The sequence below is a fragment of the Azolla caroliniana genome, unplaced genomic scaffold (assembly GCF_043228905.1).
Source record: "Azolla caroliniana isolate FFs.n. ecotype wild unplaced genomic scaffold, voAzoCaro1.0.p SCAF_5, whole genome shotgun sequence".
In the NCBI taxonomy this organism is placed as follows: Eukaryota; Viridiplantae; Streptophyta; class Polypodiopsida; order Salviniales; family Salviniaceae; genus Azolla; species Azolla caroliniana.
The window spans coordinates 18,200,919-18,217,115 of NW_028230440.1; the positions used below are offsets into that span (position 1 = coordinate 18,200,919).

The window sequence follows — 16,197 nt, forward strand, 5'->3', positions numbered from 1 at the left end:
ATACAAATTTCTTACACATACACCACATACGTAAGTAAAAATGATTGAACCATAGTCATTCTCTAATCCTATATTGTTCCCAATCCTTTTATCCATTAAAAAAATATGAAGTTTGTATTCCACTTGCAATACAATTCTGCCCAAACCTCAGAATAAAGCATTTGAACCATATGAGGGATAAAACCAAAAACACAGGCACTTTTCATCAATCACGCTTTCATGTTTTTAAGAAGCTTGAATCTCTAACATAGGATTACAAAAAATGTCGACTCAAGGCAATGGTAACCACAAAAAGACACCCTAGTTAACAATTAAACATATAAATATTTACATCAAGCCCTATTCTCCCATCTATGTTTGGTCAAACACAATAAAAACAAAATCCAAATATCCCAGTTATCATATACAAGCTTGGTGTGGATGCTGTTCCTTAAATTCCACATTTTGCAACCACTGTCGATAACAATAATAAACAAAAAAATACAGGCTAAGGTAGTAACATATATAGAATATGGCCTTAGCTGATTGCCCTTCTCCAGCAGTGATTTAAACTCTATCACAAAGAGCAAAGGTTATATATACCCTTAGTATGGCCTTGCTTGTAATATGGGTTCAACTTCATTGGATTAATCTCTTCTCCCAGCCTCACATATTCATTGAGAATGGAGAACCATAACCACGAATGAAAGCTTTGAGAAAATGGAGGGAAAAAGGAAAAAAAAAGAATTATTCAAAAACACTGCCAGCTTGGCCATATCTTTTTGTTTTCAAATGCTAACATTATACCCCAAGAGCATATACATGACCTCACACTAAACCGGTATAACATCATCCTTTGAAGTATCTTCCGAAATCAAAATGATCCCAGAGAGACTAGAAGGTAAGAATAGCTCTTTCCACTGGCAACCCGTCGATAGCGCATCAGGTGGTGACACGATCATCAAGACATTGTCAGTCCGTTGAACCACGCCCATCACAGTTATTGTACTGCCTTCTTTGATGTAGCTGTGTTAATGACATTAACAATAAGCTTCTTTTATCAATATTCCAGGAAGAAGTATTACAATATTAAAGTTATTTAATTCACCCAAAAAATTTAATGAGTGGTGGGGTTGACCTAGACGCTCTCTAATGGTTCAGCCATTGGCCAAGATGTTATCATATGCCTAATGACGCAAAAAAAAAAAAAGTACGAGTATCTGAATACCAAATGTTTTCTAATGAAAACCTGAGAAACATAATCTAAGTCCACAATGCAGGAAAAAGGAAATGAGAATGCATCTGAGTGCTTTCTCATCTAAATTTTCGTTCCCATTTTCAACTGGTGAAAAACCAAGTAAAATTTCCCCTTCATAGGGTTCCATAATGCAAAATAAAAGAGACACGAGTAAACCTCCATCCTTATTTTCAAATGGTGAAAAACCAAATAGAATATACCCTTCCTGGTGCCTCATAATGCAAAACGAAAGAGACATGGAAGCAAATCTCCATCCCCATTTTCAACTGGTATAAAACCAAATAAAATATACCCTTCCTAGTGTGTCACGATGCAAAATAAAAGAGACATGTCAGTGAATCTCCATTCCCATTTTCAACTGGTGAAAAACTAAATAAAACATACCCTTCCTTAAGCCTCATTATTCGATCATCACTAGATAAATTATGCTCTGCAAGCCACCGAAGAAAGTTTGATGAAAGCTCTCGATCCTTCTTTGTTACATCTACAATGGTGTTGTCGTCAACATGGGGTGTTACAGATGCACCATATCCTACTTTCACTAAAGCTCTCAGTCCTGACTTGTAGTCGGATATATAGAAATCAGTCACTCGGCGCTGTCAGCAACACCACATGTAAAATTCCATACATGATGAATTGGAAGTACTAAGAAACAGATGAATAAGTTCATGTTTGACAAACATAGAATGTAACTAACCTCCATGTATCGCATTCCCCAAGTGAAGATCTTATGTTTCGGATTCGCTGGCTTTGTCTTCATATTCCTATATTCATGAAGTGCACAAGATGTGTAGACACATCTACTGACTCGCTGATATGATGTTTCTAGAGGCACACTCCCACAAGTAACAATCTGAAAACAAGGATCGGTTGAGAAATATTATTATTTTACACAACATGAAGACCTAATCAGACTCACACCACCAGAGAAATCAGAAAATAATAATTATACCCATCTTGTTTTCTGGAAGGACTCAAGAAATTCAGTATAACACCACAAAACGTTTGTAGGGTTGCCAAATGTAGTTACAACAGCAAAAACTCACAGTTGACCAATAAAAAAAATTATAATTGCCAATTGAGCATAACAAGCTTACTAAATACATAGTCGTTTCTAAAGAGTTGCCCTCATACTGGGTATTTCATTGGTCTTATAAAAACGACCTTCGACAAAGAGGATTGGGATTGCTTAGATGCATGTGGATCTTGAAAAAAAAGAATCGCCAAAACAGCTGTTAGAATAATGACACAATTTTCTTGAAATTACAAATTGAGCATTCAGACTGTCAGAAAATTCCAGGTGTGCCCTGTAGCTAAGATTTTGCCGCTGTGTTTACTTGCTTTTATGGTCTCTCTGCTTGACGATGCATGCAAAATTGTTGGATGTAAAAATCTTGCCTACAGAATTAAATTGTCCAAGGAAAACCCATCGTCTTACAATCACTCATCACTTACTAGTTTGGTTACTTAGGCTGCAAATACGTCATACTCTCTGGCCATTTTTGTAATTTTCTTTACATGGGATACAGTTTGGGTTTCATGGTATAGTATGGAAATTTCGCAGCCCGCAATGCATATTGCATATTTGGATTTTCCATCAAGCAAACTTCACATTCTTTCAAATATACTAATTTTCAGGATATATATAATAGAACATGCCCTCTTCTTCAAGAATTTCTAGTCTTAAGACAGATATAATGACCTGCTAGTCATTTCCTTTGAATCATTTGTATGGGTTTTTCACTCTACATCATCAGCTAGTATAAAGTAACATTTGAAAACACCAAGTTGAAGTATTGCCTCTTATTCATAGACAAAACCTCTGGTTCTACAACTGATTACCACTTCTGGAATTGTGAGATAGAGCTTTCTAAATATAAGACCCAAGAAAGATGTATCACATTTCGAAGTGGATTTGATCATTTTTGTACATTTTGAGAAAACTTGTTCTCTCACGTGTGTGAAAAGTATGCTTATCAATGCAGAGAACTACGAATTCATTTCTTAAGATCACATTAGATTGTTAATAGTATCCACACAGAGGATGTTGGGTAGAGACTCTAGCTGCATTTCATAAGATCATGTCAGATTTTTTAATAGTATGCACAAAAATGGGCAAGGGGTTTTTGGGTTAAGTGACTGGAGGCATTTCACAAGAGCACGCTTCTACTGATAATTTATAGGATATGACATTTTGAGAAAACTTTTTCTCTCACACGTGTATCCAGGTGTGTGAAAAGTATGCTTCTCAATGCAGAGAACTACGAATGCATTTCTTAAGATCACATTAGATTGTTAATAGTATCCACACAGAGGATGTTGGGTAAAGACACTGGCCGCATTTCATGAGATTATGTCAGATTTTTTATTAGTATATACAAAACAGGCAAGGGGTTTTTGGGTTAAGTAACTGGAGGCATTTCAAAAGAGCACAGTTCTACTGATAGTTCATAGGATAAGTCATAAATCATGACAACCTAAAGGTTTAAGAACCCATATTCATGCTTGCAAGGAGAGTATACAATCCCCACATGCGCACCAGTAAACATGACTTATATTTATTGTCCAAAACCTCCTAATGAGGGTGTCTTTCAACTATTACTTATATGAAGGCATCATCATTTCATGCTCATGTTGCTATACTCATAGCTCTTGTTGCTATAGTCATAGCTCAGGAAGCTAGGTCATGGTCAACAGTGAACATGACCATAATACACTCAGCTCTTGACACAGAATTAGCTTAAGAGAACTTATTAATTGATCAATAATATCAGTAATGTTCATTGACAAAGAATAACATTCATAAAGTATATTTATTGATATACAAGGATTAAATCAAATGTTTTCAACAAGATAATAAAGTATTAATCCTCATAAAAAATAGTTTTATACGAGTCTGCATATTTTTATACATTTTCATGAAAGCCTACATGGAACCAATCCAATGAGTTTATCCACAGTCTCATATGATGCAACAGGGAGATCTTGTTTTCAACAAGATAATAAAGTACTAATTCTCAAAAAAAAAAAAAAATTCTCCATGTCTGCATTTTTTTATACATTTTCATACATATGAAAATATAGTTGGAACCAATACAGTGAGTTTATTCACATTCTCAAATGATGTAAAAGGTAGATCAGTCATGATTATGGTGGGCCAAAACAAAAGAAGGCGGTTAAGAATTTCCTACTAATCAATAGACCCAATTAAAGTAAAAAAAGGTGAATAGACTGGATAGAAGAACCACTCCTGACCACCCACCAGCTATGATGAAGACATAGACAACCTACCACCAACATCCTATACCAAAGGATATTAGGATGACTAGCACCATGTAAGAGGTAACATGATCATCACAACAAAAGCTTAGCCCACACCACTGGTGTCTCAAGATTTCAGCCTTCCAACATAATGTCCCTTGTGAGGATATTTAGGCCTCATATTTATACTTCTTCCTAGGCCCCTTGAATAGATGCACTTTTTCTAAAAGACTCTCCATCCATTGGTTGTCAAGATCATGATGGTGCATGCACCTATTATTCCCTCTATTCAATCAGATTATCCCTTTCTAAAATTAGTTGAACTTTGTGATATGTTATGCATACATAACATATCACAAAGTTCAACTAATGCATTGGTACTTCTACAAGAACATAATTTGAGATTTGCATGACCACTATTGTGCCAAATATATTAAATATAAAATACTCAAGAAAGAGTTTGAGCTGACAAACATGAATGATATGTGAGATTGCAAAACTGAAATCCAAGAGATTGCAGTTCCTGTCCATTCTGGTTGCAAACAAACTGCAAATTACTGTCAATTCTTGTTGCATTCAAAACCAGAATCTAAAGGTAGAAAAATAATACATTCGGAGACAGAACCTTATCTCTTTTTGATCATGAGCTTCTAAGGAAAAATTAAAATGTTCTTTTTGAGTTGATCACAGATATCTCACTTGTATTATAGCTCAAAATACTTGTAGCATATGGTTCCTACTAGAGAGAATAATAGAGTTTTGAATTCCCTAAAGTAGTTTCATTCAAGTCTTGATATCTGGCAACTATGTAATCATCTTCAGGTGGCTCAACAATATTTCTCAAGCCCAACATCCAAGTTGAAGTTTCTATGGAGTAAGTATATAAAGGACAATGGTTTAGAAAATTTCCAACTGATAGATATTTCTCATTCTATCAGAACACTGTATCCTGCGAGTTTCTTTGAGATTCCTTAAAGAGAAACATATAGAGAAATGAAATAGAAACTTCATGAAAACTTGGAAAATATAGAAACATAGAAAGAATGTAGAGAGAAACATCTTTCAAAGCATTATGACATTGTGACTTCATTATGAGATTATAACTTCATTCTCCAAGCATTCTGTACTCTGATTAATAATAAGAAAATATGAGATTTGTGTGAAAAGCATAGACAAGCAATGCATTTCCAATAAGCAAAAAAACACATTATCATTTGCATTGAAGTAAGGATTAGAGCGACTCACTCCTGTAATTTTTACATATTGACCATCCTTGGCTTCATCCAATCCAAAACTTGGATATCTTGAAACGAACGTCATCACTGCTCTCCGTCCCATACATGAGTTCCATATCAGTAGCATGACAACAGCTCCGAATAGACATGCCACTATAATAAGTAGGACAGGATTTTGAACTGCTACAAGAATGAAACCTCCTGCAATGAAGCCAATGATGAAGAGGGGCACCACCGTCCAAAGGATAACCCTTGGGAGGTTTCCTAGGAAGGATACCCTCTGGTCATGTGAAAGATGGTTAATGGCCTGATTGTTGGGGTTCTTATTGGCTTGCAAACTTGAATTTCTTGAGAACGCATTGGTTTCTATGGGACCTGAATCCATGTTTCATAAACCTCAACATCAAAAATAAATTAATCCAAAATAAACAGATTGTGCCCTTTTTTACTTGAACACAGACCTGAATGATTCAATATCCTAAAAAAGGGAAACATTTATAAACAAACAGAAAATGCCGAACATATCCTTTTCCACTACTGAAGTCTTTCCATGTCAGTAAGCCTAAATCTCAATAACTGGATCATGGACAAAACAAACCAAATGTGGATTTTGTTTTTAAATCAGTGTGAAAAATCAGAATATGCCCTTTTTTCTTAAGTGAATGCAGACCTGAATGAGTCAACATAAAATATAAACCACATTCAAAATATACAAAATGTGCAGATTCTTGGGTATAAAATGCAGACCTAAACCCATGTTCCATAAACTTAAACATAAAAAATGAACCACTTCCAAAACAATTGGAATGTGCCTTTTTATTCATGTTTTGTAAACCTAAATGTCAAATAAAAAATGAACCACTTCCAATTAAAATGTGCCTTTGAATTCATGTTTTGTAAACCTAAATATCAAAAATAAAAAATGAACCACTTCCAATTAAAATGTGTCTTTGAATTCATATTTCATAAACCTTAATGTCAAACATGAGCCACATTCAAAACAAACAGAAATGTTGCCTTCTTCTTCTCTCTTGAACACAGACATGAAGGATATATAACGTCAGAATCCTTTTCTACTCTATTGAATAGAAACCTGAATGATTAGCATAAAAGGGAGCACAGGACGAAATTGCATGCGGCTAATTTTTTACATTGTTAATCATTCAAGTCTATATCCAATAGATAAGAAAAAGTTATTGGTGTGGTATCACTCAAATCCGTGTTCATAGAAGAGAATGAAAGATTCTGCTTGTTCTGGATGTGGTTCAGTTTCTCGCAGACAGCTAACAATAAAAATAACAAACAATTTAAAATTGAGCCGAATGCAAAACAAACAGAATGTGCCTATTTCTCTTTCTTTTGATTGAAAGCATACCGGAATGATTCCGTGACGCTGGGCCAGTAGATACAGGGCCTGAGGTGATGAGCCCAGTGGCAGGCAAATTCGGTGCGAGGGGTCCAGAATTCTGCCGAGAAAGAGGACCCGAGGTCTTCAAGCCCCCTCTGCCATGATGATTTGGTTCCCCTCCTTTAGACAAGGGGCCTGAGTTTGATTTAGGTCGACTAAAAGAGCCCAAGTGTGTGATATGAGGGGGTGGGGGTGGGTTCAAAGGACCAGAGTTAGACGAGGTGCGAAATGACCCTCCACTGCCGCCTGCTCGGGCCGAGGCAGATACCGATGATGCTGACATGGCACCCTGTGCACCACTGATTGGTCCTGATTTCTTCGTCATCTTATGTGGCTCAAGAACATTGATGTCGAACATCTTCCCAAGCTCTCCTGATTTCTTGATATCTCCCCCTGTGTATGGCATTACAGTGGATGTCATTGTGGGTGCTCTCTCTTTGGGTTGCTCCGCAGGAGCTCCAGAGACGTACAGACCTCCGCTTAGCTGATGTACTCTGTTAGTACTACCCATCTTCCTTAATGTGAAAAATCTCTTCCAACAACAACAATAATTCTCTTCTTTGGATTAGTTCGTAATAACTTTCTATCTGTGCCCCGTTCTCTCTTTGCAGATCGTATTAGTTATGATATGAAATGTGCCCAGATTCAGTCTCTTAATAAGGTTTGTTATATGTATACCTGTTTTTCTCACTGCGAATCGAATGAGAGAAAGCTCTTTTGAAGAGAAAGTCCGTCTTTATATTCCTTTAGATATGAAATGTGCCCAGATCTAGTTTCCTGAACAAGTCTTTTTATATACCTGACTTTCTCTTTGCAGATTGTTGATGTGAATGTGCCCAGATCTACTCTTTCCTGATGCCAAACTCCTAAACTCTTCTACCTCTGTAGTGACGCTCTTTTCTGTTATGGAAACTGTAAACTCTTACTGATCTGTGATTTGCAGGTTTCCCTGCTATGGAAAACCAGATAACCCTGTTCACTGATGGAAATTCTTTCTTGTTAGAGAAACCTTCGACGCAGCTATTTCCTGTTGGGAAAATGAAAAATGCAGTTATTTCCTGCTCGGGAAAATGCTGTTATTTCCTGTTAAGGGAATCTCCAATGCCACTCTTACTTGTTATAAAAACTCTCGATGGAGCTGTTCTTGTTAGAGAAACCCTAAAAAACCTGCTCCTGTGAGATGAAGTTGATTCCTATCAGGTAAACCCCAGAATCTCATTATCTGCATTGCAGTTTTCTGATATGGAAACCCAAAATTCCTGATCTCTAGTTCCTTGTCCCTGCTTCAGTGCTTCAAAACCGCCCCTAACACTAAACCTAGTTGGGGCGTCTGGTACAGTAATCAAACTTGCAAATGTGTGAAAAAAAAGATGGGGGTGGGGGGGGAGGGGGGGGGATGACCAGGAACAATGCAGGAAATCTGAGTACACCCAGAATTTCTTCTTAGTAGAGTTTCTGAGCCTGCATAAACCCGGACCCTAATTCTGCACCTGATACAGACGAGAGTGTGTGTGTGTGTGTGTGTGTGTGTGTGTGTGAGAGAGAGAGAGAGAGTTCTGTTTCCTCAACACTTTTCTTGTTCTTTTATCTTTGTGTTTTGTGTGACTTCCTTTGCCTTTGTAAAGAGAAGTTGAAGGACACCATAGCCGAGAGAGAGAGAGAGAGAGAGAGAGAAGGGAGTGGAAGTAAGTGAAGTAGTGTAGGAAAAGGGGAGGAAGGAGGGGGGACAGAGTGGGGTCCCATCCTCTTTCTCTTTGTTAACTTACAAAGCAAACCATGTGTATATGTATGTATGTATGTATGTATGTATGTATGTATGTATGTATGTATGTATGTATGTATGTATGTATGTATGTATGTATGTATGTATGTATGTAATGTATGTATGTAATTTATGTATGTAATGTATGTATGTATGCAATGTATGTATGTATGTATGTAATGTATATGTTAGATTTGTGCATACATGTGTGTGTGTGTCTCTCTCTCTCTCCCTCTCTCTTTCTTGTGTGTAAGAGAGAGATAGTGAGAGAAAGAGAGTATGTGCCTGTGTCTGTTGTAGGTAGGGGAAATGTCCGCAACTCGAATGCCCATGTGGGGTCACTAATGGACAATAGTGTATGTGGTGTGTGCAGCTCGCTCATGGAGTGTGTGCGGTGGGGTATGAAGACATGGGATGGGGTATTCGCAGTAGCTGTCATAGCTGGTATTCGTCATCGCATGTGCAATTTGCTATCCTCTTGGGCCCATCATTGTCCCCCCCTTGTCTGGTTCTCTCTTCGTTTCATCAAGTCTAATTTTGGTAATGTCATCGCCCCCCCCCCCCCTCCAAATCGTTGTTCTGAGATCGATAACCCATCTTACATATTTGTATATCCCACCATATATTTACATTGGGTGTGTGATTCATCTTCAAATGTGCTGACTTTGTACTTGACCAACCTACCAAGCACACAGATGGGTAAGGCGTGCATTGTGGCAATACGACCATACATCAATACATAGCTTGCCTACGTTGAAATCCTCCCATTAATGTTTGGGCATGTTAATGTTATTTTTATGACACCAATCATAACACTCCTTCCTTGGGTCCATCCTCCCATCACATTATGAATCAAATACTAATATATAAGCAATAAATATTTAGATTAAGAAAAGGATGGTTTAGTGGTGCTTAACCACACCAATCACTCTCAAGTGAAGAACAAGAGACAAACATAAAATACCACGAGTGTTCCATACCACCAAAAATTTCTTTATGTCATACATTTGATGTTGATATGAAGGGATTCAAAAGAGGAGAACTTTACATCACCAATAGAGTCTCAACAGTGTTGCAAGATGTCACAATGAAGGGAGTAGCTAGTTCCCTTTGTATAGCCCAACACCTAAAGGCTCTTCCCAAATGTCATAACTCTAATGTTATCATTATTATGCAGTTGAGTACACATGTGCATATGCAAGTCTGGGAGTTATCATGTGTGATAATGAACCAAAATATGGGGATGCCTTCTATGATTAGCACATAATGATGCATCATCAAGGTGGGGTCCTAGAAAAACAAAATATGCCTAGTATGGAGGCTAAATATATCTATATTATTGTCCTAATATTGAGCTTCTTCCCATTCTCATAACTATCTGGGTTCTGATTGGAGACTTGTTGCAAGATCAATGGATCCATTTAATAATGACAAATTCTCATGCATGAAGATGGGTGTGGTGTTGTGAGGATGTTAGAGTCTAGATGTCCCTCACATACCCAAGGGGTGGTTGAGTCTATATTATATGAGGATGTTTTCTACTCTTGATATCATCTAAGAGAATAGAGCAACACTCTAAGCAATGTTCTACCTCAAAAGCTTCTTATATATGACCTCTCTTATACGAATTGCATGAGTCAGGGAATGTCAATGGAGAGTAGAATTGGAACTCAATAATAACGTTATATAATACCATAGATATTAGAGATATGATCTAATGTAAGTGTATGATAAGTAGAAAAGAATGATAGATAGGTAGATAGAAATGAGAGAGAGAAAGAAGGGTGTTGATCCACCTGACCACCCCCGAGCAAAGGGATCGAGACGGACTTGAGCCTCGATCGGCGTCCCATACCACCGTTGTGGCGTCGAGTTGTACCTGGTGCTGGCGTGCTCGCTACAAGAGTTGAACCACCACGAAACAAGAGTCTTGACGTAGTCAAAAGATGATGAAATGAGGGTAGCTAGGCCTCTTATTTATAGTGATACCCAAGGCCCCCATGCAAGTTCACACTTGGCCTAATGGGTTGTCTCAATCCCGAGGATTAAAAGTAATCCTCCCCTTCTTTACACGTAAAAACACCTTTTGTCCAAGGTTGAATACACAAGGTTGCCTATGATGATCGACTTAAAAATGTGCTCTATCTTGAGCTATTTTTATATTATCTTGTGCAATCTGCAACATATCTTGCATATCCCGAAGAAAGTTTTGTGTACTTCGCAACTCATCATGATGTATATTAACATCAATCAGGGCTCGTGGCTAAAAACCATACATCAACATAAAAGGACTATATCTCGTCGATGTATGCTTGGAGCTGTTATAAGCAAACTCCAAAATTGGGAGATAACATTCCCATTTTGTTGGTTTTGTACCAACGTATGCTCGAAGCATGTCCTCAATAATTTGATTTACTCGTTTTGTCTATCCATCGGATTGAGGATGATCCGTGGAGCTCATGCTCAATGTAGTTTCTAACTTCTTAAAGACTTGCGTCCAGAAGTCACTAGTAAACTTTGGATCCGGAAACCATATTGTTACTATTGTCAGCAGGAAGGCCATTACAATGCTCAATGCTCGAGAAAACCCAAGGAGAAACAACCGGTAGTTAACATGGTGACCGCCGAAGTAATGGATGTACAACAAGTCACCACGCGGTCAAAAGGGAAGACTGTGGAATGGGAGACACGCGAAGTAGGCCTCAGAATGAATACAACAGGCCAACCAAAGGAACGTGGACGAATTAAAAGCACAAGCAAAATCCCCGGAAGAACTGGTCGGGAGCACGAAGAGCGACTCGGCATGGCAGGCTTTACAACAATGTCAGATTATGCTACCATTGGGCCGACTTTTGCAACTCTTTCCTAGATTTACGGAAGGGTTATAGTCGACAGTATTACCACAAAATCCGGCGTCAGCAACAACATTTTTCTCCAATCTAGAGGAAGGGCCGACCGTGGTAGACATGAGTAGTTCGGTAGTAACGGTTATTATAAAGGGAAGTGAGGTACCAGGAACGATCATTGACAAAGGATCTGGCGTGAATGTGATCAGCCAACGGACTTGTGACACGTTGAGCATCTGAGAATGGGAGTCGTGCCCATTATGGCTACGTATGGCAGACACTAGTTCGGTCCAACCAATTGGACTCATCTGAAACCTTGACATCACGATTGGAGGTCATGCATTCCGAATTTCCGCCGTGGTTTTGCAGCTTAACACGCCGGAGGCATACCCCCTATTATAGGGAAGGCCATGGTTGAAAACAATACATATTAAGCAGAAGGCAGAAGAATGTGATAACTTTCAGACGAGGGAAAACCGAAGTTCGGGTACCAACCTAGGAACAAGCTGGTACGAGCAAGCAGCTAACACCCCCATATGGTGAAAGTATCAATATGTTGGACAGATTGACGGATGATGAAGTCGACCAGTACTTAGACGAACATCCCAATATCGTGCCGCTTTTCAAGGTAGATGTAGCCGAAGTTGTCATGCGGTACGTTACACATCGGGAGGACGAATTTGACGAGCTGGATCGGGAGGCGATCCGGGAACTCCGGTAGGCGCAAGAATCGTTAGAGAGAGAGATGGCCGTATCCCAATGAGTAAAGGCATCCAAACTGGAAGAGATCAACCTCAGGACAAGTGAGGCGCCTAGACTAGTCAATGTAGCGAATGAAATGCCACCTAACGAAAAAATGGCAATGATCGAACTATTGAAAGAATTTAGGGATGTCTTTGCATGGTCCTATGAAGATATGTGGGCTTTGAACCCCAAGATGTATCAACACCAGATCCACCTCAGTAAGGATGTTAAACCGATAGCGTAGAGACGTTACCGGATGAACCCGAATTATGCGCTAAAGGTGAAAGAAAAATTGACAAATTGCTGAGAGTAGGTTTTATCCGGCCAGTGAAGTAGGCCACGTGGTTAAGTCTGATAGTCGTAGTACCGAAGAAGAATGGGAAAGTCCGGGTCTGTGTCGATTACCGAAAACTCAACGTAGCCACGGTGACGGATGCCTTTCCGCTACCATTTACAAGCATATTGGACACGGTAGCCAGACATGAAGTTTATAGCTTCCTAGATGGATTTAGTGGGTATAATCAAATCCGGATGCATCCAGAAAACCAGGAAAAGACGGCCTTCGTAATGGAATGGGGAGTATTTGTTGCGGTCTTCATGATGTTTAGGCTAAAAACGACACCTGCAACATTTCAAAGGATTATAATGGAAATATTTGGAGAATATATTCTGGCCTTCATGCAGGTGTTTCTCGATGATTTTACCATTTATAGCTAGAGGGAGGACCACTTGGACCATCTCTGGATGTGTCTTGAGAAAGGTTGTGGATACAGATTGAGTTTAAATCTGGCAAAGTGTGTATTTGAGGTCACCAGTGGAGCGCTGCTTGGACACATAGTGAGCAAATAAGGAATTGTTGTGGATCCAAACAAAGTGAAAGCAATCCGATTCTTGGGGCAAATCTGAAGGCCTTGAGCCGATTCTTGGGGCAAATCCGGTGGCATAGCCGGATGCTACGGTACTTAGCTAATTTGGCCACTCCATTGCATGTGTTGAGCGGCAAGCTCAAACCGGAGCCGGATCAGCTGAATAAGCCGGAGCCGGTAAGCGAGACGGATCGGTATGATGGTGAGCAACCGAACCGGCAAGCAGTGGAGGCCGAGTGCAATCCGTAACCGAAAGTCCAATCGGAAGCCTAGTATAGGATAGACTACTAGGTAGCTATAGTCTCGTAGTAAGTGTCAGATGCTCGTGTGAGCATTGAAGTACATGGTACTTCTGTTAGTCCCAAGAGGACTTGTATAAATAGTGCTACTTAGCACAGTGTGTATACAGAGTCTTGATATAATTTTGAAATTGTGTTCTGCTCTGTCTGTCTGTCTGTCTGTCTGTCTCTCTCTCTCTCTGTTGTTCTCTGTTTTACGCTTCCGCAAACACTTACGTTTACATGGTATCAGAGTGCAAGGGTTGAGAACCTCTGCTGCAGACATTTACTCTTGAGAAGAAAACCCTAACAAGTCGAAAACAGACACAGTAGAAGACATGGATGGAGGCATGGCCACGTCGCTCCCGGTGGAGAAGCTCGACAGGAGCAACTACACATCCTGGTCTTACAAGATGCACCAGTACCTGCTTGGACACGGGTATTGGAGTTATGTCGAAGGAGTGAATGATGCGGTGCCCGACTCGGCACACAAGGACTTCCCGGTATGGGAACAGGCGGCAAGCAGGGTGATGTACTGCTTCGCGTCTAGTGTCGGCGATCAGCTGCTCAGCCACATCCGTGACGCCAAGACACCGAAGGATGCTTGGGGGAACCTGAAAAAGGTTTTCGTTGCAAGCACCACTGCCCGGAAGTTGCAACTTAGACAGGAGTTGAGCAATGTTCGACAGAAGAACATGTTCGTGGCAGACTACACGGGGCGGATAAAGGAGATCTGCGACTCACTCGCCTCTATCAATGTTACTGTAGAGGAAGACGAGATGGTGCAGGTATGTCTTGGAGGCCTGGCGTCCAAGTTCGGAGTGTTCCGGACTGCGGTGTGTACAAGGGAGAATACCCCCTCATTCTTCGACTTACAGTCGATGCTCCTTGTAGAGGAGAACCACGCCAGTGCATCTACCAGTGCATCCCCGGACAGCTGAATGCTGTACACGGTAACGGATCGGCTCCGTGGGCGTGGTGGAAGAGGTGGGTCGGCACGCAATGGAGGCGGCCGACAAGAGCAGGAACGGAGGCACTATGAGCGTGCCGACAGCAGTTCCGGGACTTCCACAAGCAGGGGGAGTCAAGGCGGTGCCGGAGGCCGGCAAGACAAATCCGCTACGGAATGCTGGTACTGAGGCAAAAAAGGCCACAGGGAAAGCGAGTGCTGGAGAAAGCGTGCCGATTCGGACAAATCCGGATCCGGCAAGACCGGTAAGGATGGCCGGCAAAACTCGCACTACACAAACGGATCAGGAGGATCCGGAACCGGAAAGGCCGGTAAGGGGCCAGCCTTGGTGATGAATCACAAGGCAAACTCAATGAAGAAGACCACTTCCAAAATGGAGGAAGTATGGTATGTTGATTCCGGCGCGTCGAACCACATGACGAGCCACAAAGAGTGGTTCTCCTTTCTGGAGAAACCGGATAAACCAGGAGTAGTCGAAACCGGAGACGACACTCCTCACCCAATCGTGCATGTCGGAGAAGTCCCTCTAAGCCACGTCGGACAGAAAGGGAAGCTGATGAACGTATTACACGTTCCGACAATCACGAAGAACCTGGTGTTCGTCGGTCAGATTGTCGACCAGGGGATGCAGGTGCGGTTTACGCACCTCGGGTGCTTCATTGAGGATGAGGGCGAAGTCATTGCGCAAGGGCGCAGGGATGGGAGGATGTTTATCCTCAACACCAATGACTTTGGCACCGCTCTGTTCACGAAACGACAGAAGGTCGAGTCGGACATCGACCTGTGGCACAAGCGGATAGGCCACATCAACTACTGGAGGCTTCAAGACCTGCAAACGAAACAAGTCGTTTTCGGTTTGCCAAAGTTCAGCGGCCGGAGAGCCGAAATTTGTGAAGCCTGCCAACTTGGGAAGCAACACCGGCTTCCATTCCCCATTGAACGGAACCGGAGCCGTAACAAGCTCGATCTCATCCATTCGGATGTGTGGGGACCTGCACAAAGTGTAAGCCTTGGTGAGAGCCGATACTTCGTCTCCTTCATCGATGACTATACTCGACATACTTGGATCTACCTCATTGAGCGGAAGAGCGAAGTCTTCGACTGTTTCCGGAGCCTCCAGAAGATGGTGGAATGGGAATCGGAGAGGAAGATCAAATGCCTTCGGTCGGATGGCGGAAAGGAATATTTTTCCGGCCAATTCACTAGTTATTTGCAGCAGAAGGGAATTCGGCGAGAGTTCAGTTGTAGATACACACCGGAGCAAAACGGTGTGGCCGAAAGGAAGAACCGGACACTCGTCGAAGCGGCAAGGGCAATGCTGGAGGAGAAGAGCATGCCCCGGTTCTATTGGGCGGAGGCGGTCCGGACGGCCGTCTACATACAAAACCGCATTGCTGACAAGGTGTCAGCTCATGAGCTGTATTTCGGGCGCAAGCCAAACTTAAGACACCTTCGGATATTCGGCAGCATAGCGTATGTGCATGTGCCGGATCAGAAGCGGAGAAAGCTGGATGCAAAATCGGAAAAATGCATTCTAGTCGGCTATGCTCAAGAGCAAAAGGGGTATAAGTGCTTTAACCCCCGGACGAA

General features: G+C 41.1%; 1 protein-coding gene across 1 annotated transcript; it reads right to left on the reverse strand.

Moving 5' to 3' along the window:
• Positions 1 to 282: 282 nt before the first annotated feature.
• LOC147864321 (protein SHOU4-like) lies at positions 283 to 8,654 on the reverse strand. The gene is made up of 5 exons (XM_087320064.1): positions 7,109 to 8,654; positions 5,744 to 6,108; positions 1,935 to 2,090; positions 1,622 to 1,833; positions 283 to 1,005 (listed from the first exon to the last, which is right to left on the reverse strand). Exons 1-5 carry the CDS (start codon positions 7,650 to 7,652, stop codon positions 813 to 815), a joined length of 1,470 nt encoding a protein of 489 aa, XP_087176190.1. The 5' UTR covers positions 7,653 to 8,654; the 3' UTR covers positions 283 to 812.
• Between the last annotated feature and the right edge of the window lie 7,543 nt (positions 8,655 to 16,197).